This window comes from Corvus brachyrhynchos, unplaced genomic scaffold, assembly GCF_000691975.1.
Source record: "Corvus brachyrhynchos isolate BGI_N302 unplaced genomic scaffold, ASM69197v1 scaffold62, whole genome shotgun sequence".
Taxonomy (NCBI): Eukaryota; Metazoa; Chordata; class Aves; order Passeriformes; family Corvidae; genus Corvus; species Corvus brachyrhynchos.
In genome coordinates this window covers 696,341-722,239 of record NW_008236629.1, presented here as the reverse complement: position 1 = coordinate 722,239, position 25,899 = coordinate 696,341, and the positions used below count along the sequence as shown (strand labels likewise).

The window sequence follows — 25,899 nt, the reverse complement described above, 5'->3', positions numbered from 1 at the left end:
ACGAGGCCTTGGAGTTATTGGCTGAACTCTGCCTTTTGACCTCGATGGAATCATGTGCTCAGAATTCTCCCAAATTGCTGGATAACACCCATCAGCAGAGTTTAAATTTGCTCTGCTTTACTGACTGCAAACCCAGGCATAAGTGGACACCCTCAGAAGCCATGTACAAATGAAGTATATTCATCGAAGTATATTCATGTGCTGGGAAAAGAAGGTGGAGGGCTTAACCTAACAGGCCTCTACACCTCTGTCCCTTTAAACCCAATGTTTTAAAACTAACAGCCAAAAAGTTACCATTCAATCTAGTTATTTTAACAAAGCTTTGGAGACCATAGAAGCCAAACACACACCTAAAAATTATGCCACGAGGAGAACAAGTGTCTGGGAGGCCTGCCTGAGCCTGTCTTCCCGGCTCCAAGACTATAGGTGACTGACTAAAGTGCATCATGGAAGGTGTCTGTCCATAACGCAGCAGTGGGGAAAAGGGGTAGGTGGAGCTAGGAAGCATTTGAACCCTGCTCTTGGTCTGTTCTCTTACTCCAGTACAGAAGAAAGTTGCTGGCCTTGGCTTGAGATTATTAGTCAATGAGAATTTGTTGATATAATTTTATTTTTGGTGTTAACAAAGTCCCTCTTCTCTATGTAATAAGCTTAACAGAACTTGAATGGAGATTTTTATTGAATTTTGTTTAAAACATCATGAATAAGAGGAAAGTATATTAGTGTACATGTCAAGGAAAAAATGTTTCCCCTGTAGTGCATTACCAGTAGATAGCTTTGCTGAATGGTCACTTGAGGAAACACCAAAAGCCTGTTTATGAAATAGAGGTGAAGCCTTTCTAGACTAATTATATTCAGCATGTAATTTCTAAACTTCAGTCTGAATTTTGATTTTCAATTAACATTCCCAATTTGAAGATAATTTTCTATTTAATGTAATTGCAGGAAATAATTTATTGGCTGATTAAGACTGAGGGCCCAGCCTTCCTTAAGAAAACAGTCCCTAACAAACCAGCCTTTAAAGCCAACTCGTAGCTTTGGACAGATTCAGCCTATTTTTGCAGCTGCAGAGTTGTGTTTAATTAGGATTGTGCAGTATTATTCATTGGTGCAGTTTGTAGTTGAAATTATTCTTAAGAGACATTTTCATTTCTAGTTTTGTGTCATGATTAATTTATGGTGAAGAAACAGCCATAGCTCTTGCTTTACACAGAAGCTTGTTCAGTATGAAACAGGAATGAGATCTGTTGAGAAGGTGAAAGAAAGGAAAAACCTTTACTGTGACTTCCAGTTTTCATGTCGGGTTTTCAAATTACATAAAGCATGACTTATATTTTTACGCGAGTGATTACATTAACGTTTCTCATTTTAATGAGAAAAGGGAAAGCAGCCCTTTTATTTTATCTTGGATCATAGCAATTATGAGCCAGAACCTTTTGAAGTACACACGATAATGCCGGGTGCTGAACTCTTGGCATGTTGTCTGTAGCATCAAGACAAATTCTTTAGCATAGGAAGAATGTAATGCACGGTTTAAATTCCTCAGTTCTGCTTATTGGCAACACTCATGTTAGACTCCCACTTACACTTAGGCTTCCCTAAAGAAAACACAAACCTTTTTTCCTCCACCAGTATCGAGTTTAAGAGGCAGGATTATCTCTATTTACAGAATAGTTATTCTAAATAGGTATCAGTGTTTTAATATGTTTCAAAGCACTTCAAAGCTTGTAATACTTTCATATTGAACTGTACATAATTAGATTAGTTGATCCTATATTAATTTTTTTTTCCACTGTAGGATACTAAATCTGAACTCCCTCATTAATTGTGAGAAATTTAGCATTAGCTGTTAAATCCTATGTGAAACACAGGCTGCTACATAAAAACTACTGTTTAAATTGGAATTAACTTAATTATTTTTCTTTGCACTTGATATTTCCTTCACTGTAATATTCATGAAAGCATGTGACAGATTTGTAAATTTAACTGTTAGTCTCAGATTTCCAGACCCTTTAATCAGTATTTATTTGTCTGTAGAAACAGTACTAGCAAGTTAATGATTTGCTAATTTGAAAAATGCTCATGTGGTTTCCTATGTTAACTGATTTGTGCATTTTTAAAGAAATGGTATGAAATCAATTATTGTTAAAAAGTAATTAAGGTGAAGATCTTATTCCTTAGTTTCTCAGCAATTTCAGTGTCAAGGATATTCTAAAGTTACTAAAACCTGGGAAAATAGCTAATATATTTTAGCTGTCCCTTTTCAGGTTTATTAATGATTGTTTTAACAGTTGCAGTTAATCTTACTAGAAATTTTAAATGACAGCGTTTTCAGATTTTGAGTTGAAGTCAGTAATATTTTCATCTAAGTGCAGAAACTGTGGCGAAAGCTGTGTTTGCATATGAGATGGTAGTAAGAGGCCATTATTAGGAAAAGGCATTTAACATAAATCAATGCATTTATTCATTGCACTTTTAAGTAATTTAAAGTATTTTGTTGAGCTATATCCCGTACTTCATGCCCAATATGAAAGGAAACATAATTATTTTAGATTTTTAGTTTGAACTGTAAAATGTTTCTAAGGTATTATCCATCCATTCAATAAACCTTTCAGGTTCAGAACACTTCTCATGTGAGCTCCTCGAAACACTTTCTGAAAGGTAAAACCAGGCAAAATTTTGAACAGTTTAAAAGCAATACAGCTTTAAACAAACAGCAAAAGTAATTAGTAAGCAGAATTTAAATGGATTTAAAAATTATTCTCATCTGAGTAGAAAACATCTTCTGCTTGCAAGGAATGAGGTCAGGTGAGCATTATGAGCTCTCTCCTTTAAACGTTTGCTTACAAGCTTCAGGTTGCTCATGGGAGTAAGAGTTTAAAAAATTGAACTCTTATAGAAAATCAACATGAAAATACCAGTAAAATCACTATTTTCTTATGGCTGGAGAAAATGATATTGTTTGACAAGTCTAAATTAATAGAATGATGTCATATAACTTAACCCTAACCTTGTCTTGATGTCAAGGAATACTTTTCCTCAGAGTTTGGGATCCAGATCCCCAAACCTGTGCTTTTTCGGGTACTTGTGTTGACTGCACGTGATTAATTTGTGACTGTTCTAGGCAGGTGTGTGATGCACTTAGAGGATTGTTTTGAGCTTGACTGTTTTCACTGAGAACCAATGTTTCCTTTTTGTCTCGTTTTCTTGTTTCGTAGAAGAATGTCTTCCAAGCAGGCTACCTCTCCATTTGCATGTGCAGCTGATGGAGAGGAAACAATGACCCAGGACTTAGCATCACGAGACAAGGAAGAGGGCAACAGTGATCAGCATGCAGCCTCTCATCTGCCTCTACATAATGTAATGCACAACAAACCTCACTCTGAGGAGCTACCAACTCTGGTCACGACCATCCAACAGGATCCCGAGTGGGATGGAGTAATCTCAGCCCAACACAGAATGGTGAGTTTCCCAGTCCTCACAGGGGCTTTCTAAATTTACTGTTGTCAGAGACTGTTCACTCGTGATTGGAAAGACGTGTTCAGGTGTGAAGCTTTTTAAATGTTAAAGTGTTAGCAGTAGATCAACATCATACGGTGTAATTGTAAATTACAATTGTATAATCTACTTAAGTATACAGGTCTCTTTGAATGAGGTCATTTGATGGGTTCACCTTCTGAAAGGAAATGCATCTATTTATCATGTTTTCATTCATACCTTGATTTATGTCATAACCTTTCTAGCTCGTATATTCAAGCATTAATTTCTGACAGGAGGATGTAGCTCACAACTGTTTGTCATCTGCAAAGTGTTGTGCTGAAGGAAGAAACTTTAATGTATTTTTTTTACTTGTCTCTCAGAAACAGGACCTACCAAACCTAGAATATTATATCTTTACACAGCAACAAAGAATCTGGCATTTTAGGTGACACAAACATCCTACTGTGTCTATAGGAAATTGCAACTTTTTGTGGAGGGGAAAGGTGTTTGTGAGTAGCTAGATCACCACTTTGTATACAGGTGATGTTAGAAATGATCAGAATTATTATCCCTATGCTCTTCAGTAGCCTAGATATAATTACTTAGTGGTTGGAATGGGCAGGCTGAATGAAGGCTGAATGGGCATAGCATCTCAGTCAATTTATTTTCCTTGCATGTGTTCCTCAGAAACAGACTTAAGGTATGTGAAGCAGCCAGGTGATCTGTAAACTTAGAACATTGTAATCCCAGACTCTTTAGAAAGTGACTTTCAAAAATCTTAAATTTAAACAGCTTAAAAAGAATAATCTGCCTTTTCAAAAAAATTATTCCCTATTTCTATTAAATATATATGAGCAGATTTTTTTCAGCAAATCTTTTTTTTTCCCAGTACAAATCAGCAGATTTCAATATTGTTAAGCACAATTGAAGAATTTTTTTAATACCACCAGTTAAATAATAGCACTACAATAAGATTATTTTATTAATATAGTGTTGAATTTTTTTTCCTAAAATCCAGTTGATTCGAAAGATCAAGCCAAACCAGAAAAATGCTGTATAATCTGTAATGCACAGTTTAACCCAGTGCAGAACTTTCCATCAGGCAGGTATTTGGGTGATTTTTATGAAGATGGCAAAATTTTAACTGCAAAATTGCTTTAAAGAAAAATGATTACAGTTTAGCAATTTGGCAAGGTAGGTTGTAAGTTGTATTGATGGCTTATATTCAGAATTTTGGACAGAGAGTCACTCTTTTGTCCAAGTTACGCAATAAGCACATTAGAATAATTTTAACTTCTGTGTAATCGGGAGGACAATCTGCATGCAAGCTAGAAAGGACTGATCCTGTTTGTTGATGGAAAAAGTTAATCTGTGAATTCATCAGCTACTTCTCCATTCATTCAGAGAGGCAGGGGCACTCTTGGAATTTCGGTATTAGGACACCAATATCACTGACAAAATTACTCCATGTCCTAGGGAGAAAGGAACTCTTAGCTTCCAGCAGTCCCTCAATGCATTTTTTTTTTTGGTTCAGCCTGTTCCTTGGAACTGGAGTGAGCTGAAATGGCCCTTGTGCAGTGTGATCAGTTGTGCTCATATTGCTCTGAAGGGGTTTGCAATCCCAGTGGCAGAGAGCAATGTCTGTTTCCTTTCCTAATGCTGCACTGTCATGTCAACACTCGCTGTACCTCTGGACAGGCACGAATCAGTGAACAGCTTATCATGTTTCAGAACAGGTGCATAAACTTTGCTTGAGAGACTTAGCACTCTGGTTTTCCTATCTCCTTTTTCCAGTAAATATTCCATTATATATGTAGATGAATGTCCTGAAAATCATTAGCAGTTTCCACAAGTCCCTTGGCTTCAATCTGGTGGTGGATATATGTCAACCTTATTTCAGGACCTCTCAGCTAAACCAAATGAATTTTTTTTTTTCCCAGCTTGAAGCTGGGTATGGTTTACAAGGCTTGGCTACCAGCGCAGGCTGAAATTCTAAGACATGTTTTTTGGTTGCACTTAAAAGAGCTCTAAAACTTACAGAGCAAGATCCAAGTGTATTTACAGTTAGGTGACTTAGATGGCTAGTGAGGTCACAACAGTGAAGTGGGGAAAAAAATGTTTTTCTCCTTGGGGGACTGTCATTTAAGTACCTTGTTCGATTTTTAATGATATTTTTTTTTTCCTCACCTAAATATGTTCTTCATGAGCAAACATTTAAGCCTCTATTAATTGCATAAAGTTTCTCTGAAGTATCTCAGTCAAGCAGGCGTTTGTATTGTTAAGAAAGAATTCAGAGGTGCCTGCAACTATCCTGATGAAAACGTGTTCATACTCCTCAGAGGGAGGATAGATGTTTCTTTCCAGAAAGTCAGATTCCAGAAGGTGGGTTGGGCAATTCTGAGATAGGTGCTGTGGCAGTGGGCACTTTTTTACTTAATAAACCCGAATTCCCAGAAAGTAAGCACCTTTCTGACCTTTCCCAGACGGATCCTTTAGAAGCAGATTTAAAAAGCACCTGTTCATAGCATTTACTCTGAAAATAAAGACAGTAGCGCTTTCATTAAAATGCATCAATAATGTGTGTTGTCTGGTTAAAAGATAGTAAATTCAAAGAATGCTGTGTCGACATATGGGAAGGAAAAATTTCTCTTTTATCTGGTATCTAATTAAGGGCACAATCCTGCATCCTTTCTGTCCTTAAAACTAAGGAGTTCACTGGAATTTGAGAGAGCACACAGTATGCATCATAATTTGCTACGAGGGCTGTACAGATCTTAAGCTTAGAAAAGATACTGTAGGAGGGCAAGTTTAGTGAAAAAAATTTGCATTTTTACCCAACATTTATGGTACGCAGCACTTTCTGTAATGTAAGATACCTTTAAACTACAATGTGCATTATCAGAAAAAAACCACACTGGCTAGAAATGTTTTCAAACTTTCACTCCCTTTTGATATCAGGCATTGCTTTCCACTGAGTCCTTTGTGTATTCTGAATGTCTGGAAGCCAAAATATTTTGTTTTAACTCCCACTCTATAGTATTTCCCAGCTGTGTACTTATATGGTGTAATAAAAGGATTTAACAAATGGGAAATAGCAGCTGCATTTGGAAATTCCCTTTGTGCTCCCTTTTCATTTGACAGATTCAGCAATGTGTAACAACTGTAACGTCAGACCTGTAATGACTTATACTGCCAGTATCATTTCACCAGCCAGTTTGATGTTACAGTGGGGAGAAGATAAAGCAACCCAAAGATTTCTGTAAACTCATATTATGGAGCTGAAAAGATTATACTTATGTTTCTAACTGTTACTTAGTATAAAAATACCTGTACGTATGGGTATTTATTGCTGACTGTAGCCCTACTAGAAAATAAAATCTGTTTTAGGCTAAGGCCATATCTATTTGTTGTGGTAAACTGTAGGGAAGAGGGCAAAGTGGTACCAAGATAATGGTGAAAGTATTGTGCCTTCTCCAATGGACAGTTAGAAGCAGGCAAGAAAAATTTTTAGATTGCATACAAAATCTGTCTCTGTTAAGGTAACAGAGAGAATGAGTGGGAAAGGCCAAAACCACTTAATTTTGTTAAATTTAATAATAATTGAATTGTTGTATCCTAATAATATATTTATTGGTCAGTATGTAAAGAAATGGAAAATATTAATGTGTTTGTTCACTGGGGAACCAGGAATGGTCCCCATCTTCATATAGAGTTCTGCACAGCCTGTGAGATAAATTACAAAGATCTTTTATTTTTGCCCTGAAAGTATCAGGAGAAAGCAGGGCCAACAAGAAAATGCAGATTTAGATGGAAAAGTGACTTTACCTTCTTTGAGGAATGGGGTGACGTATTCCCATACTATTAAGGCTGGACTTGGGACTTGTGAATAATAAATTTTAGCAGCTTTAATCTAAAGAAATCTGGACTCTCTCCAAAATGTACAATTTCTCATCTGTTCCCAAAAGCAAATAAGCTACAGAGAGGTAAGTTCTCTTCCCATCCTCAATCCCGATGTAGCAGTCCTGTAACAAACAGGGCTTGTGAGGAATGTGCAAGGGACTGTGGCAATCACTGTAGGTGGTGATGTGTCATTGACACGGTCACTGGACTCTTCTCTTCCCACTGCTGTTCCCTGCTGCCCACAACCCCAAGGCAGGGAGTTAGCAGCATGTTAGTGAGAGTGTGTGCATGCACTGAATGAGGGCAGGCACATCTTTTTTGCTCTGCTGTTATTTGGATGTGAGTGACTCTCACAGGGAACCCCTGCAGCAAATCCAGTCTAAAGGATGGGTGTTATTTCCCTGTGACAGAGGGAAACCAAACATAGATACATACACAAATAAAATTAATTGTCTCCAAATTTATGCTGGGTTTCCCTATATATTTTGTAACATCATTCAGAGGCCCCTTGGGTTTAGAAACTAATTGTATCTGGTTGGATTTTATCTCAAATGGCAGCATTGACATATATGTCATAATTACGTCAAGACTCTGTCTTTTGTTGACTTCTTGCCAAAGGAGTGAAAGGCTTCCTACCTTTCCACCGTGGCTGTGTGTACATCTCTGCAGGACTGAGAACAGATTTATATATGCAGCAGAAAAATTGAAGATCTCTTCATACCACATATATTTGTTCCTTTTAAATTAATTTTGAATTGCCAAGTATCAAATTTAATTTTATATAGCTTTAGCAAAGCTACTGGCATCAGAAAGACAGAAATAGGTGGCATCCCAAAGGTCTTAATATTTTGGTGCTTCTGTCTCTACATAAAACGGGCACAATCCTGTTGCTCCCCCCCACCTCCTGCTCCCTGTTATTAACTTCTCATGTTGAAGGTTCTTCCCTTTAAGGAAAATAAACTCAGGTGTTTAGGGAAGATCACTGAAAAACATTTATACATGCTAAACACTGTGAGTTTGTTGTTATATAAATTCATGGCTTCAAATTCTGGAAAGTTATAGATACAATTACATGTTTTGAGATTTTATTTTTGGTTCCTTTACGGACTGAATATGAACATATAAAATGCATCAAACATAAATGCCCTAAACTCTGGCAATTCTGTTTCTGCTAAATTGCTCATGCAGCTGTTATTTACATGTACAAATCTGAGTTTTGTGATGATGGAAAGCAATTCTACTCTGCTTGTGATATTATTTCTGCATGTCAGGTAGTGCATTAGAATTTTTATCTAACTAAAGAGGTAAATACCTACATACATAATTGCATGGGTATGAAGTTTTGGCTGAAATTAAAGGGTGTGAAAAAGCAGAGGATATGCTATTTTATATTTCCATAAAAACAAATTCCTTTGAGAAATATATTGCAGAAAAGATAGAATTAATTTTTTTTCAAGCATGTTGTTTTGATTCAGAAGGCATTCAGGTATGTGCTTAACTTGACTTTATTAGGACTACCAGCAACTATAATGTTAAGCAGATGTCTAAAGGTTTGAAATATCAAGGACTTAGTTTTACTAGCTTTAGCATAAAAAGATGTTAACATTTCATATTAAAAACAATAAAACAATTCCCTAGAAGTGTGCAGGATAATGTGCTTAATGGAGGTGGTGAAATACAAAATTGAACTTTATTTGAAGAAGAATTAAATAATTGTTCCTGTTGGCATGCTTGTTATATTTGTTTTATTTTCCTTTTGACATTGTATAATTTTTCTTTTCCAAATACATGGTCTGTTTTAAACCTTTCCCTATATTCTAGGGTGAACTGTGTTTAAACAGAATTAATCATCACCTGAGTTCTTCGCAAAAGACCTGTGGTTTATGTTCATCTAAATCTGTAGCAATTTTATTCCTTTCTCCTATTTTAACATTTCCTATTTTTATGAAGCAATTTTTGAAAACTTTTTAATTCACTTCTGTATATTGACATGAATTTTTTCAAAAGTAGGAGCATTAACACATTCTAAATTGTTAATTTTTTTTTTCCTTGGGCAAGAAGGAATCAGGTATGCATGCTGATTAACACACTCCAGTCATTAACATGTGATTATGTGGGCTGCATATTGAGCACCTGCCAAAAGATAAAATCCAGCACTTTACTACATCTGTGCAAGGACTTTTTGCATTTCTTTTGTACTTTGACAGCTCAAGAAAAAACAGACTTTGGTATCTTTGTTCAGCATAATAAAACTGTGTACATAAAATATCTTTATGGAGGAAGGAAAGATACTACATATATTTATTTTAATCTTTGAGGCCATGAAAAACCCAGGGACTGAGACTTACACAGCACCAAGTGTAATATGAATCTCCTAATGTACTGTATCACTGACATTCATATACAGTTTACAACATTCCTGCATGTTTATAAGGATTATCTGTTCTGGGATTCAGCCAATGTTATTGTAATTCACAGCAATTTTATGTGATACCTTTATGTCTCATAAACGTCTCGTTTTTATTTCAATCCTCCAAATGTTTCATCAGTGTTTACCTTAAAGAAATACAAGTACTCTATGCAGCAGGCTGGTTTCCTGCATGCATTCCTCTGCAAATACTAAAAGGGGAACATAAAGCATGTTATACATGTCATGAAACTATATACAGAGGAGGATTTTCATGTGCATTTGATATTGCTAAAAACATAAAGACAAATTTTATTTTTATATTTACAACAGACATACTTATAAGTTGGACAATTAAGATGACCTAATAGGGGGAAGCTGGATATATACAAAGTGGTCTGGAATATCCAAGCCACACAATCCTTGTTTTATTTGGCAGCTTCTGACAAGCATGCATCACAAAATATGTGTCTTTATTTACCCAAGAGGTAAACAGTGCTGATCAGCTGGGACTGATCACAATGCTTCCTCAGTTTCAGTTTAGATGAAAATGTAAGTCTAAATACTCATTTTGTAAATGGCTGTCCATTACTTTTTCCTTAATATGAGCATTTAACCAAAGTACAGGGCATAAAGTCTCAATATTGTTGTGATTTATTACCAAACCTAAACATTGGGAGTTTGGACATATGGTATCTGGATAATTAAGGAAATCCTTAGCATCTAACTCTTACAAAAGCCCACATGAGTTTATGCATATCTTTTGTGGGTGAGTTGATTGCCGTATAGAAGTGATTTGTCATTGTATTTTAAAATTTTGGGATGATTTTCCATTGTGGAAAGGAGCAAAGTGCCTGTCAACGTGTTTCAAATCGCTGCTCATTTGTAAAGAGGAGGGTTTAAATCACAAGGCCTAAAAATTGTAACCTTCTGAAATCTCTGTACCCAAAGTTGGTTTACCTGGTTTGCTCCAACGCCTGAGTAGGAAGGGATTGCTGCAATTAAGTGGTCATATTTTACATGAGACAAAAAGCCCCTGCCTATTCCTTCCAAACAGACAGCTGGTTTTGCAGTGGCCTCTTCATAATACCATACTTGGATTATATATGCCAGATTATTATGACATCTCATTTTTAAACCTTTCATCTAAAGTTATTTTCTTTTTTTTTTAATTCTAAATTCAGCATATTATTTCTTGGCTTGGACCTTACTTTTGTGTTGTTCCTTCTTGAGGTTTTTAAATGTGTATAAAAGATGAAATACAAACCCTTTACAGATTGTATTCAGCCTATACTTTGGCAGAGAAATCAGTATAAATTTTATCGGATTAAATGCTGAGTTAGAGACTTGAGGCTTTATTCCACTACTTGCCATTTGCCCTCCCACTAGCATAATTTGCTGAGACTTAACAAATTATGTTCTCTCAATAGCTCATAGCAGTCATTCTCAAGGCTTGGATTTAAATAAATCTTTCTTAATAAAACTTTTGTGTTTTTTTCTTAATCAGATGAGAATTGGAAATGATCACTTAGATTTTTAATTTATTTTAATTCTGTTTAATTAAATTCCTCAAAAAGGGAAACCATATTTAATGTAGTGATTGGAAATGATTTTGTAAACATTTGCTTTCATTATATGTTAACTCCAGACTAGTTCCAAGTGCCAGCATGCCTCTAGTACTTGGAATCAAAACCACTCTGGATATCCAACTTTCCTGGGGTGTTTACATGTGTCCCATTCAATGCAGAGACAGATAAATATCCCTTTATAACAGAAAAGCCTCATCCACATGGAAATAAGCAATTCAGCTAACACATTTTATGTTAGTAATATTTGCTTTCTACTTCTTGGCCATTCATGCTGTGATTTCAGTTGAACTCTTACAGAAACAGTTTTCTCTCTGGCTATTAAGTGGGATTGCAGTCGTCAACTTTCAATCAAAGTTGATCATAGTTATTATTAAATTGCTAACTAACACTGTGACCCCGATTTTGTACAGCCCTCAGTTTCATTTCCCAAGGTTTCCTATTTTCTTACCTTCAGAGAGCTCCAGAGGATCCATCCTCCCTATGTGAAACACAAATAGTGCCATTAAAATCCGCAGCCCTGTGCATTTCCCCCCGTTTAAGACTGCTGAGCAGAGAATCTGGTTCACCCAAGCTGTTGGTCTGTCCCTAACCCTTATGAGGATACCAAAGAGAGGTCTGTCCCAAGGCAGATCTCCACTCATCATTGTGGTGTCCCCAAACCAAGATGTTGCACCTCAACCCTCAAATACAGACCTCCATATTTTGTGCTTTGGCCGTTTGGAGGAAGGAGCAAGAATATTGAATTTTCTTTTTAGCCTGTAATCTTTCACCAACAAAACTCTAATTTTGTGTCTGTTTGCTCTATTTTGGAAGTGAAAAGACTTCATAAAAGGTGACCAAGTTGGCTCATGATTCAGCTTGCAGGTGTTGCTATAAATATTACCTTCCCAGTATGAGAAGTACTGGGTCAACTACCAATACCTTTATTTTCATCACTTCCGGCAGTACTTCCTCATTTATCCTGTTAAAACCAGTGGGAGTTCTGATGGAAAATGAGTTAATTAAGCTGTTAGAATCTAAATGCACAAGAAAATTTTTTTTTACACTAACAGGAAAATTATTATTATTTGCTCAATCCCTTTTCAGTAGAAACATTTAAGAAACTATAAGGATTTTCCTTTCTTTGTACAGAAACCATTAGCTATCTTTTTGAAGAATGTAACTTATGAAATTTAGTGAATGTACTTGCTAAAAAATAATTTTCTCAGAAAAAGAGGCCTCATGAACTACCTTTACATATTATCTTAGTGTAACAGTTTTAAAGGAATTGTGTGAAGAAAATACCATGTGTGTAGTCGCAGAATCCCTGTCTTTATTTTTACCAAGCTGTTTGTAATTGTCAGAATTGTTCCTGCCATTACCAAAGCTTTACTTGAGCCATTCAAAACAACTCTGAAAGAAATGGCCAACAGGTCACTTGTTTACACCAGGCAGCCTGGAAAGCTGATAAGACTAAGGAAACTGTTGTCAGACCACATATATTCCAAGAAAATTTGAGGTTGGTTCAAGTATACTTTCCCTCCAACATGAAAAATGCCAAGGATAGACTTAGGAAAGCTTTTCCCATATTGTGCTGGAACTCTTCATGTTGTTTTACAATTGACATATGAGTAAGGTGGAAGTTTAAGTGAAAGTAAAGTATGATTTCATGCATGGGCTATCTATCCCCGAATGAGTCATCCATAGTGTTTTAGTGTCCATGCCCCACTAATTTCTGGTTTTTGGTCTTCTGTGCATTTATTTATTTTTCTCTGTTTTTTTCAGCTTGGAACTTAATCCTTAAATTTTAGTGTCTGTATATAGGTATTTAAGCTGTTATAATAATAGCATTTTGTCAAAACACTAACTGCTGTGGGTTGAATGATCAGTAATAAAATTTGGTCTGTGCTAATGGGCTGGCAAGAAAATGTAGACAGGAAAAATGCCATTTATTTACCTTGATATGAAACCCCAGCATTTCAAAAATAGACTCAGTTTTGCCCCTGCTGAATAGTAAGCAGCTTTAATAGTGGTTCTAGACTGAGTTTCTCTCTTCAGGTGTTGGGCAGTAAGAGTTTCTGGCTTAGTCATCTCTGCAAATACATACCTTTACAACTTAAAGCATTTTTTTCTGACAGAGGAAAAATTAAGAGACAAAATCATTGTACATGTTGTTTAAACATTCAGATTTGTTCTCTTTTTCTTTAATGTGCTGTCTTCAAATTTTATGGTTTGCCAAATGTTGGAAGCCTATCTGGAAATGCCTCCATTGTGGTGGACAGATATCCCCTTGAGCATTCTGGTGCAGACATAAACAGTTCTATGTTTATCCAGTACTAGTGTGTAAGTGGGAGGATAGTTTTATAAATCCAGCAAAGATGGAGTGGGATCCTGAAGAAGCATGCCCTGTGTTAAATCTTTTATCCATAGGCTAAATGTTTGCTATTTATCTGCTTATATTTTCCGTATTTTCCCCCTCCTTACCTGGAAATCACTGAAATTGGTAAGAATAGCACACCTTGAAAAATGCGCCTTTCAAAGGGAAATGTCACGTGTTGAAGACATTATTTCAAGTTTAGACTTAAATACTTTACAGAAATATATGAATTTTAAACCTGAGAATTCAGGGATGTGTCACTTGTCTAGTGTATTATGGAGCTACTGGGTGAATTTGGGGACCAGATTGTGTCCACATACATGAAGTGGATACTCATATCAGTCATACTCTGTTATTCGTTTTCTTTTTTTTAATCAGAGATGCTGAGAAATTTGACTTTCATGGAGAATTTTCATCAGTGCTGATGGACTTCTCATTTGGATTTTGCGAAATGAAAACATTTGAATTGATCTTGGCTAGGCACTTGTCTCTACCTCCTCTTCCATGGTCTTGGAAAATACATGAGAAAAACCCTTAATAGCATCCTTTCTTTTCTCTCTTCAGGTCAAACAAAGTGGGAATTTCTCATTCTGTAAAAGGTGGCTTCAAAAACTTATTAAGGATAAGAGATGTCTTTATTGAATTGTTCCATATTCAAAAGGACCAGCTTCTCCTTTCCTAACCATGAATTCACAGGCTTGTACTAGTTTAGTAGTGGTCCTTTTCCCTCTGAACTCTAGACTTTCTAGGGAGAGTACTTTATGCATTAGAGCAAGAGGACTAACAAACAACTTGCAGAGGTGATATCCCTAGTTTCAGACAGCACACAAGATCCACTAGACTATTTTCAGAGGATGCCTGGGCCACAAGGATGTATTAGGAGGGTCTTTGTGTGCTGCTTGTGCATGTCAATGCAAACAAATTTTTGATAGCCAGGTCTGCATCAGATGTATGTGATAATTGTACTTTTGGTCTTGCAGGGGGTGAGGCGCTGGGACAAACCTGACATGCCGTGACAAAGGGTCTGCAAAAGGTTATAGGGTCCATCATGAAAATTAAAATCCTTCATAAATATGCTGCACCATTTATTTCATTTTCAACAAGCTGAATGCTGCAGTAGCAACTTCTCTTCAAATAAAGTTGAATCAACATTCTAGAGAAAAAAATAACAGGAATACTCCACTTGTGTTTTGGTCTATCTAGTTAGCCATTACTGTGAGGTCAATAAAACCTGCTCTACCTGCTGTAGGCCTTAACAAAACTAGAAATATTGCAAATGCATTTTTTATTTTATTTTTTTTCTCGATTTTAATTGTCCACAAAACTGGCAATATAAAATAGTTTCTTAATTGGAAAAACCTGCAAAGGCAGTCATTCTGCCTGCATTCTTTAAATCTGCATCATTTTTGTGGAGTTTAAACTTGTCTCATCTCCGTTGTGGCTATTGCAGTCTTTTGGGCAAGAAAAGGAAGGGTGAATGTGCTGCATGATGGAGGCAGGACTAGGGGAGTCTTTCATTACAGCAAGGGAACATTGTGCTGGACCATGTAGATGTCCAGACGAGGAACAGGAGAGGTTATCAGGAGGAAGAACATTCCGTTATTCCTACTTGCTCCACAGATTTGCCTTATCTTCTTGTTTCCGGCCTAAACAATAGATTTAGTGTTCCTTGCTGGGAGCATGAAAACCCCTGCATTGAGCCTGATGGGTGTGCTTCGTGTACCGTAAGAGGATATTGCTCTCTGGAGAAAAAACTCCTTTAAAATTACCCAGTTGCTCTTATACTGTCACCCTCAAAGATGAAAGTGACGAAGTATGTAGTATTAATTCTTCACTGGGAAAGGGATTATAGAAATTCAGGCTTTACATTTGAAAAATATTAGAAGATGCTCTTTTAATTGCAATTGTAAGACCTAGTTTTAAGAACAATACAAAGTAGTTTTCAGAAACAATAAAATACATGAAAGCTTTCCATTTTAAAGGCAGCTAAATAAGTTCATCCCTATACCTGGTCTAAGATATTGTTCTCTGTGATGTTTGATTCTTCAGTGAATACAAATGGATGGAATGAAAAATTCGTTAACGTTTGTTTGCTGAAAAAACAAAGATAAAATTTTTATTCCACGTCACCTCTCTTTCTGTTTGTGCCTGCAAAGCTTCTGTCGCTCCTTCTGTGTTGATGATGGTCTGCTGGCACTAGGATGAGATAGTGTCTCCTAATTTCCTGTCTTAGTGAATAAATACATTTGCAACATCCCTAGCAAGTGTTGCCTCCTTCTCCAGTGACTGTAACAGTGCTGTGCTGATCACAGACTGCTGTGCTTGAAGATGTGTCACCTCCTCCTCCTGCACTGTCCCCAGCCCCAAGTCACCCGGCTTGCTCACTGTTGGTATTGCTCCTCCTGCTACATTGCACAGATACTTCTTAATCTCTTCCAGTGTTGTTGCTGATGGCTAATGCTTCCTAGCCTTTCTTCAGAACACAAGTTTCTTCAGTGCTCTGAAAATGGGTATTTTCAGTTCATAAAGTAGCAGGAATACCATTGTTATGGGGAACACTATGCACTGCGAGAATAGTTTTTGAAAAGACTATTAATTCATCTCTTAATTTTTAAATGTATTGTCACCATTATTGCTTTTTAATTTTAAACAGAGTATGTTTCATGAAATCTAATATACACACTAACATTTCTAGGCAAACTGTAAAGAAACAAACAAAAAAATCAGTACTTTTTAACCCCAAATGTTCAGCAGTCCTAGCCTGGCATTATTAAAAATTAAAATAGAAGAGTAATTTTGGAAAGGGAAGTGTGCGAGAAATTCTTGTGGTTGAGTTTTTGAGGACAAATCCAAGACCTTCTTCTCTTTTTAGCTGAAATTGTGAAAGCAGAGATGCCGTGAATGTTGCAAGTATGACTGGGGGAATGACAAGTCTGAGACAGAGAAGTTCAGGAAAGGCTCCACTGTTGGGTGATATCACAAAATTGAGGAGAATCATCATTACTCATTGCTTTGTGATGCCTTTTTTTTTTTTTTTAAATTTTTGCTCAAATAAGCTCTATCAATTGACAGAGGAGAATGAACCCTTTTTTATTTCTATGTTTTTGACTGTATAACACCTCTGATACATGTTTTCCTACCTACGTGTTGGCACATGACTTGTTCTGTCATAACCCCATTTCCTTGCTCATTCTTGCCTATGTTGGCCTGAAAATAACATTTCATTTTCTTTATTAGAGGCATTGTAACCTTCATTCCTTAAGAAAAATTTAAATTTAATTTACAGGGCAGTATGGATAGACTGGATAAAGAGCATGGATAGACACATACCATAAGCCTTATTTAACTGTGAAGTAGATTCCTTGCTCCTCAGTCATTGTTGGCCTAACGCTTTCTCTGGTTTTAAAGTTATGTTGTTTTCCATTAGCTGAGGCTTTATCCAGTAATAATTTGTCCTTGCCTGTACTTTCTTCCTGAGTGCTACATGTATTGTCCTTAGTTAAGGGGCTAAAGAGAACTGTAAAAGCTTAACACATTATTAGTTAAAAATTGTTGAAGTGGCTTGTTCCTGACAAGGGAAATCCTTGATGAAGATTATCTCAGGCATGAAGTATGAATGTTAGAAACATGGAGAGAACTGGACTTAAGGACAAAAGTGCCCATGTAAAACACTGGCATGAAGAAATTCAAATCATGATTCTCATTTTAGAAACTGGAGGATACATGTAGGGTTGTTAGTATTACAGACTAAGAAATAATGCTTTCAGCTTTTACCTGCCTGTTTTGACATTATTTTGTTTCTTTGCAGGAGTCAGAGAGTAATAAGTTATGTTCCCTATATTCCTTCCGAAATACCTCTACCTCACCAAACAAGCCCGACGAAGGAGGTCGTGACCGCAGCGAGCTAATGACCAGTGTTAATTTTGGAACGCCGGAGCGCCGCAAAGGAAGCCTAGCAGATGTGGTGGACACACTGAAGCAGAAGAAACTAGAAGAAATGACCAGGACTGAGCAAGAAGGTATGCATTGGATAAGAGTGATACAGTTCCCCCTACCCCTCAATCCTGTAATTTTTATGGCATAAAGGATGTGTGGGGTATCAAGAGCCATAAAACTGAGTAACTGGCAAAGGCTAGGATAAAGTTTCCATGGCAATGGTAGTTTGAGATCCATTAGGGATTTTTGACAAATATGCCAGTTTTTAAAAACTTTTAAAATTGCCTTGGTTGTGAGTCAAAGCAAGAATGTTGGATTTGGTGAAAACTCAACTCTTACATCTTAGGTTATGATGAAGTCTTAACTGGCTTTAGAGTTGTGAGGGATATTCTTCAATTGTATTTGTTTTTCTTTTAAAAGATAAATGTTTATTTTTAACAATAAGAATGGATAAAACATGAGCTGGTTTGTTTTGCCTTAGAAATTCTCATCTTGAATGACCCAGCATCTGTAACTAGGAGAATGGGAAACAGTTTTAAGTGTAAAAGTACATAGTTCTGACCTATTTAGATAGAATTACAGAGGAAGAAATGCCTTTTGTTTTTTTAACAGTCTCCTCAGATATTGTTACAAGTATTAAAACAGAGATAAAAATGAGGACAAATCTTTGAGTGCTGAGGCAGTTTATGTGGCTAGTCCTTACTCAGATACTTTCATCGATTTTGCTAAGATTTTGGCCATGGTAGGAAACAAAAAGTATTGGAGAGTGAGTTTGTCGGTGTATGTGTGCACACAATCAGGGCCCACCATGAAAATTTCTCCCCATGCTAAGTAGAATGAAGTCTCACTTGGTTCTGCAACAATGAGTCTGTGAGCTCATACATGAGTTTGAATCAGGGAAGTTGTGAGAGCAGGAGGCTCTGAAATAGAAAAACAGGTGTGGAGGCATCTGTGTAGATTCTCTTAGATATTTTACCAGTTCTGTTTTGTGGCATTAAAAATAACCCAGGAAGAATATTTATAATGTAGCAGACCCACAAGGCAGTAGAACTTTGTGATTCATTTTTTTCTTTGAAATATGAATAAGTTCAGAATTATTTTGACTCCTCAATTTCATGGTATGGTCACAGTGCACTTCAAACAGTGCACTTTAAGTTCCTTTGGCTCCATGTAGCAATGCAGATTCCAATTAAAATTGAAGCTGATACAATAATATGTTTAAATATGGGATAAAATCATGTTGTAATGGAAGTAGGCTTCCAAATTTCTTGGCATAATTGTTAAATGCCAGTATGTTCTATAGGTGTCCTTTCTGAAGCTGGTGAAACATCTCTAAAGAGAGAATGTCCCAGATTCTTTACTACCATCTGTCTGTTTTCAGCTGTAAAGATCACTCTTTTAAAAATTGCTTTCTTAGATTTGGTGGTTAGGCTAGGAAAACTATTTTAAATATTACTTTGGCAAAGTTGTTTTCTGCAGTCAGTAGCAGTCGTTCGACACCCCATACTAATCAAAGGTCTTGGCTCGTACTTTGCTGCGGGAGTGCACAAGTTGCTGTTGATTATGTTGACACCACAGCAAAGGCTTTTCCATGAGTGTCCTGGATGGTGAGCTAATAAAAATGTGCATCAAAAAGTTTAAATATTGTATCTATCTGTAGGGATTCAAGCATTTCATAGCTTATTTTTGTATGGATTCTCAAGAATTTTCTGCACTTCCCCTGTGTTAGTATACACTGGTTGTTTTAAGAGTGCAGAGCAGAGAGATCCCTCTCTCTGAGTCAGAGACTTCCACACCATGTGTTCTCACCAGCTGTGAAATAAAGGTCATTTTTGATCTATAAAATAATCTTGCCTTTTATGGACCACATTATACTGGAAAGCTATTCTAAAGTCTGCGTGTAAGTTCAAAGGTATTTGTCTGTATCTTCGTGTTTAGGTTAGGTTTAGATTAGATACTAGGAGACAATTCTTTGCTGTGAGGGTGGTGAGGCTCTGGCACAGGTTGCCCAGAGAAGTTGTGGACACGCCTCCCTGGAAGTGTTTAAGGTCAGGTTGGATGGAGATCTGAGCAACGTGGTCTGAAGAAAAGTGTCTCTTCCTACAGCAGTGGGGTGGGAATTAGATGATCTTTAAGGTCTCTTCCAACCCAGGCCATTCTGTGATGATTTTAACAGTTCTGTGTTCTTTTCAATTAATCCAGCAGGTTCTGTAGGAAAAAAAACTACTTAAGTTTAACAGAAAATAATTAATGGATATCTGGCTGATACAATATAAACTAACATAGAAAAATTATTAATAGAAGGATTGGAAATGCTTCAGGATGTTACATTTAGGAATGTCAATCTTTCTAAACTTCTGTGTAGACCAGGAATATCAAAATTCTTAGAAGAGATTAGAATACTTATTTTAGTATTCAGAGGTTTCTCTGAATTAAAAAAAAAAAGTAAACTCTCCATGCTTGTTTGATTAAAATAAAATGTTTTAAAAATAATTACTATTTTAAGACTGTTTTAACAGTGTGCAGTCAGTTGGAGAAATGAGGTCGGAGATTATGAAATTGTATTGCCCTCTTAAAATGTCTTTTAAACAACCTAATTAAAAGCCTGATCACACATATACTATACATGATGCTCTTTAATATAAATCCTTTAACATATATTTCTCTGCACTTCTTTTCTTAAAATGGTATGCAACCAATACAATTGAGGAGCTCATTGTGTACTAAGTCCTGCCCTGCCACAAAATTGCTTACCCAAATTGAAAAATACCTGCTGTGTTTTTAAGAAATAGAGAGAATAATATAATTGGTTTAATGAATGACGTGGGGAAAAGACCTGTGTTTCTACTGTATACTGTGGTGTGGGGCTTTAAGTCTTGAATGCCTCCTTTAAAAGAATGTAATAGTTCATGTTAGCCTCTTTTATAGGGATGACCTCCATGACCATTGATGTAGCTGTGGGATTTGGGCTAACACACTGTCATATGTCAAGTTAATTGTAGAGTTAAAAGTGGAGTAAAGAGCTCAAGAATTCCAGTCATCAGATCTAACCCCCACACCAGCACTGTGAAAAGTCTCTCTTAATTTTGTTACATAGTAACTTTCTGGTCCATCTATAGCATCTGAATTTGAGAAATACGGGCTGTTGGGGTCAAATACTTAAATACTTTGTGCTGTATACTCAGATATCAGGTGTCATGCTTGTATATACTACTTGTGGTCTCTGTTGTACCTCATGGCGTTGGAAAAGAAATATATACTGGAAGACTTTATCGTGTCTAAATAGATATATTTAATCAGAGTCCTTTGGCTCCTGAAAATAAGTTGTCTAATGAGAATTTCATCTGAGCAGCTGTGGCTGAGGAGGTCAACAGGCATTGCCTAAGAGAATATGGCCCAGCTGGTTAAATCTGGTTGTTGTAGTGATTTAAATGGTCAAGTGCTGCTTGTAATCCAGGACCGTCTGTTTGTAAAGGGAAGAGTGAGTGCTTCAGCATAATGTACAGCTGTTTTAATCTCTCTTTAATAATAGTGCTTCAGCCAGTGTCATGTCTTGTGTATGATGTGGGAACACGGCTGTCTCACACAGGAATATACCTTAGGTATATTTTTAGCTTTATTTGTAGTCTGAACAAAGATTACCAACATTACAGGATAAACAACATTTTTTTTATTGACTTTGTGGTCCAGTATTTGCATTTTTTGTACATTACAGCACTCCTGTGTCTTAATTTGTAATGATTTGGAAATGAGAAAACTGATGAGAAAATTGTAATTGAAAAAGAAAAGAATGCTACAAATATTTAGAGTTAATTTGAGTATGTAAAGACTTTGCTGACATGTGTTCTCATAAGACAGAGGAGGTCAGAAATGAACAGGTGTCTAATTTAATCAACAACATTATACTCTAGGGCCTCTTGGATGACTTCAGTATATTCATCTTAGTTATTCTATGAGCCAAAGGATTGTTTTACTGGCTTTTTTCTTTGGAAGTATCCTCCAGAAAATCAAGTATTAAAGCTCTTCAAAGCTCAAAACGAAGAGTTTATATTAGACAGTATGGTCCAACTGCTTCTTTCCTTTTCTATCCCCTTTAAGTAAAAGACTTTTCTTTCTGAATATTGCTTATGTTACTTTTGCGAGACAGATTTACAGCCTGGGCTGCCTGAATTCTATGCTGAGAATTGGCTTCCAGACAACTATCCTACTGTACTTCATCATAAGCCTCTAGGAGCAATAATTAGTAGTACACATCTTGTCTGTAGCGAGGAGAGCAGATTTCCCCCTTTCAGATCTGGAATGCTAGGTTGGCAGGTCAGCTGGCACTTCTGAGCTGGAAACTGGGCATGTCATTTCTGCTGAGTGCTAAGCCCTCATTACTCAGGGCCTGGATTCCTAATTCACTTTTGACCTTGATTCTGAGCAATGTATACAGTATCATTTTTCAACCAAGCTTGGTTCACAATTCTAGCACAAGCTTTTTATAAAGTGCTTCCCATTCTTGTTTCCTCCTTGGAGACCATAGTTGAACATTCAGAGATCAAAGATTTCTGTGTATGCATGGTGGATTATAATGAACATCTATATAAAGGGTAGTATATTCACAAATTTCCATCTATTCTCTGTCATGTGCACCTGTTTGTACTCCCTCTCTATGGGTGGATATGTGGGTGGATATCTAAATTAAAAATTAAGGGTTCACATGTATTATTAATTCTATATGCAGTAGGGAAAAATCTTACTACATTAGTCAGTAGTGGTGGTTTTTCTGATTTTGTGTTTTGTTATTTTTTTTCCAGCTTCATGTGTTAATAATAATTGAACACTTTCTGTTATTTTGACTTAAAATAGATTAACACTTCCCTAATAAAATTTTCTATCATTCCAGTAAGGACAGTCTACTGAAATATTTCACACACAAATCTACAAATTTCCTGCTAATTTCATTGGGAAGTAAAAAAAACTTAAACTTTCACATACTGTGTTTTAGAAGTCCACATTGGCAAAACCATTTTGGTTGCAATTTTTTCTTTTTTAGGTTTTGTTTGGGTTTTTTTTGTTATGGTTGTTTTGGGTTCTTTTTTTGAGAGTCTGTGTGTATTATATTGTATTAAATGAATGGAGAGCTTCCATTTTGTATTCTTTGTTTTAAGCCTGCCACAGCTGAGAACGGAGAGATTTCAGATGTGTATACTTGTTTTTTAGTATAGTTTTAAGCATAACCTTTGAGGCCATTACATGTCAGGAGCTCTCTTTGGTGGATGAGTCCTAGAAGTGAGCTGCTGACCATTTGTGTTCAGTGAATATTTTTAAATGCTTTTCAGATTTTTTGCAGAGATTTAATTCAAGTTATCTGTCTTGTGGTGTGCTGGATACCCACATTTTCCACTGATGAAGGCATGATCCCTGGCTATCCTCATACACTCGGTATTTACAGACCCTTGTTCTTCTTTTTCTTTAATGGATCCAGATATTTTGTCCTGTTTCAAGGCTTCAAAAATGTTACTGGGTTTTGGTATTAAGATTACCCAAAGCAATCAATAAAAATGACTTATTACTGCTGTTCTATTCTTTGTGATATCTATGAAATTTTCAAATGGTCACTGGCTTTTCTTTTGGGATATGAAAAAGCCCATCTTCCTCAAAATCCTTTCATCACCTTTGAAAAACCCTACCATATCTGCTTGGTACCACCCTCATTGTGTTTCCCTTTTTTTTTCTTAGAAATCACTTTTGCTAAGAAAATTCAGAATCAGTTATACATATTGTTATTTGAATACTTATCTTTTATTTGCTTTTTGTAGGAAGCTGTATATAGTGGCATCTAAGAAAGAGAATTTCTGTTCTAAACTCTACACTTGCTTCCAAAATAAAAACACAAAATCCCAAATGTCCAGAAAATAAATAGATGACTCAGACCAAGTTAAAGGAGAGATATGAAGCACATTTTCCTAAATTGCTGCTTTCTTCAATTATTTACCTCCCTACCATGTAATTAAATGCAACTTATTAGCAACTTATTATTTCTCTCTTTTTGACTGTGGTTTTTCTTTTTTTTGTTTTGTTTTTGTTTTTTAAATTCCAATTATCTTGGTAAAATAATTTTGGTCACTCTTTTCCATTGCAATATATTCTTTTCCATTGCAATATATTTTGGAAAAAACATTCTTCTATTTATGGAAGTTTCATAGATCATAAAATTTCAAAGGATTCATTTGTTGAAGTCTACAGTGAATTCCTATGTCTTAATGTGTTAAAGTAATTTTGGACCTTTTTTTTGGAACATTACTACAAAGGAAGTGTTTTCAAGGATTATTTTCCAGGTAACTAAAAGAAGATGCAACCCATTTTCCTTCTCTCTGTTGTATTTGATTTTTCTTTTAGAAATTCATTCCATTCATATACTTTCATTTAATGAAATTTATATTTTTGCAAGAGAGACTCAGTCTGTGTAACTGTACTGTGTCTTGCCATTAATATTTTGTTTTGTGTTTTTATTTATCATTCTGAGTCAGAATTTAGGCATTTTTGATTATTCACTTTCTTATATACTTTGAATCTTTCAGAGTAGTATTTTGTGATTAAATTCTATCTCAATTTTTTTTTTTTTAGAAAACTGGCACAAATCATCATCTTTCCACATCATCTTTGTATTTATCTGGCTGCCTACACCACAGTCTTACCCAGTGTTGTAGCATTTGAGAATCTAATCATTACTCACAGGTTCTGTGTGGATATAGGAATTTTTCAGCACTTTTCAGTATGTCTCATGCTACATTTGAAAGCTTCTCTTCACTTTTCTTGGTTCTGGAATTAATTCATGGCACACAAATGGAGAATAGTACAGACTTTTACATAGGTATCATGGAGAATGAGATCTACGTGAATAACTTGATAGATTAGTTAGACCATCTCTTTTGCTAAGAGGTTTTCATGTCCCCTCTTAGTTCTTATTCAGGATCATCAACAAGAAACTGGTGAGTCTGATGGTAGTCACTTGAGAACCTGTCAGGAAAAAATACACTTTGGTTACTATCAGACAGTTCCCTAGGTGTAGGATCCATGGGATTTTATGGAGCTTCTATTTTTCTGAAGGTTCAGTTTCCCAGTGCAGGTTGTTCTCTTTTCAAAGCTTTGTACCTGTGCACCTCTACAAGATTGTTGCTTTTGCTGACACAAACAGAGTTGATCCTGATAGGGGAAGAGTCTGAAATTCAGGATTCAATTCTGAAGATTGGGAAATCCATTCTAGCCATGACAATTTTTTTATTTTTGGGCCAGTATTTTCTTTCATCATTTTGAGATTCTTATATTATGTTGAAGAAACTTCTTTATTCAATCTAAAATATGTGAGATGAGTAAAATCCTTTTCATTGGAACAAACGTGCCTTGAACCTGTTCTCATTATCTCTGAACTTAAGCTGTAGACCAGGACAGATTGTAATGATAAAGGCTGAAATCTTCTCTTTGCCATCATCTGACCATTCCAGTCAGTTCCTCCCCAGAGATGTGTTTTCCAACGTCTCACCTTCAGGGATAATCTCATTTTTACTTTTCTGTTCATCCCACTGTGCCCCTCAATTCTAAAGTTCTCCATTGTTAGAAACAATTTATCTCTTATTGTGTGATAAATTGTCCCAGTGCTTCCATCCTATATAATTTTCGGCACTATGTTCCTCTACACTTTTATCTCCTTTTAGGACATGGTTAAACACCTGCTATCTTTACACTATTTTTATGTTATTAGTATTGTGAAAGCATGATTAAAAAAACACATCTTAAAAGCCAGCTTTTTTCTAGGGGCAGTAAAAAAGGCAAGATCAGTACGAATAGGTACAACTGACAGTGAGCTCTGGTGTAGGGAGTATAAGTGAGTAAATAGCTGTAAAAATATGGAGAGTTGCTTCAGTTGCACAATCTTGGCAACAGAAAAATAAATTCAAACTCCAGTGGTTTCTGATGTTCTGTGACACAAACAATGTTATGATCAGATCATGCTTTGAAATGGCAATTGAAATGCCTTTTGTAGTCATCAGGTTAATGGTAGGGACTAGACTGGGATACTTCCCTTCCTAAAATTGCTAATGTAAATGTAAGGATACATGCGAAAAGTAGGGCTCAAACATGGCAGATCTCGTATGCCACTGTATTTTCCAAGATCTGGAGGGTGAATGGCCTCAGATTTCTTTGGTGATGGACTTTAGTTTTAGTTGGTCTTACTATCTTTTCCA

At 36.1% G+C, this 25,899-nt stretch overlaps 1 protein-coding gene across 8 annotated transcripts in view; it reads left to right on the top strand.

Moving 5' to 3' along the window:
- Positions 1-25,899, top strand: part of SOX6 (SRY-box 6) — a 374,497-nt gene that overhangs the window by 139,004 nt on the left and 209,594 nt on the right. For all 8 annotated transcript variants that reach the window (XM_017726582.1, XM_017726580.1, XM_017726583.1 and 5 more), the window contains 2 exons: positions 3,219-3,462; positions 17,541-17,751. In XM_017726582.1, coding sequence (XP_017582071.1) covers positions 3,223-3,462; positions 17,541-17,751 — 451 coding nt within the window. In that variant the 5' untranslated portion in view covers positions 3,219-3,222. The remainder of the gene's footprint in view (positions 1-3,218; positions 3,463-17,540; positions 17,752-25,899) is intronic.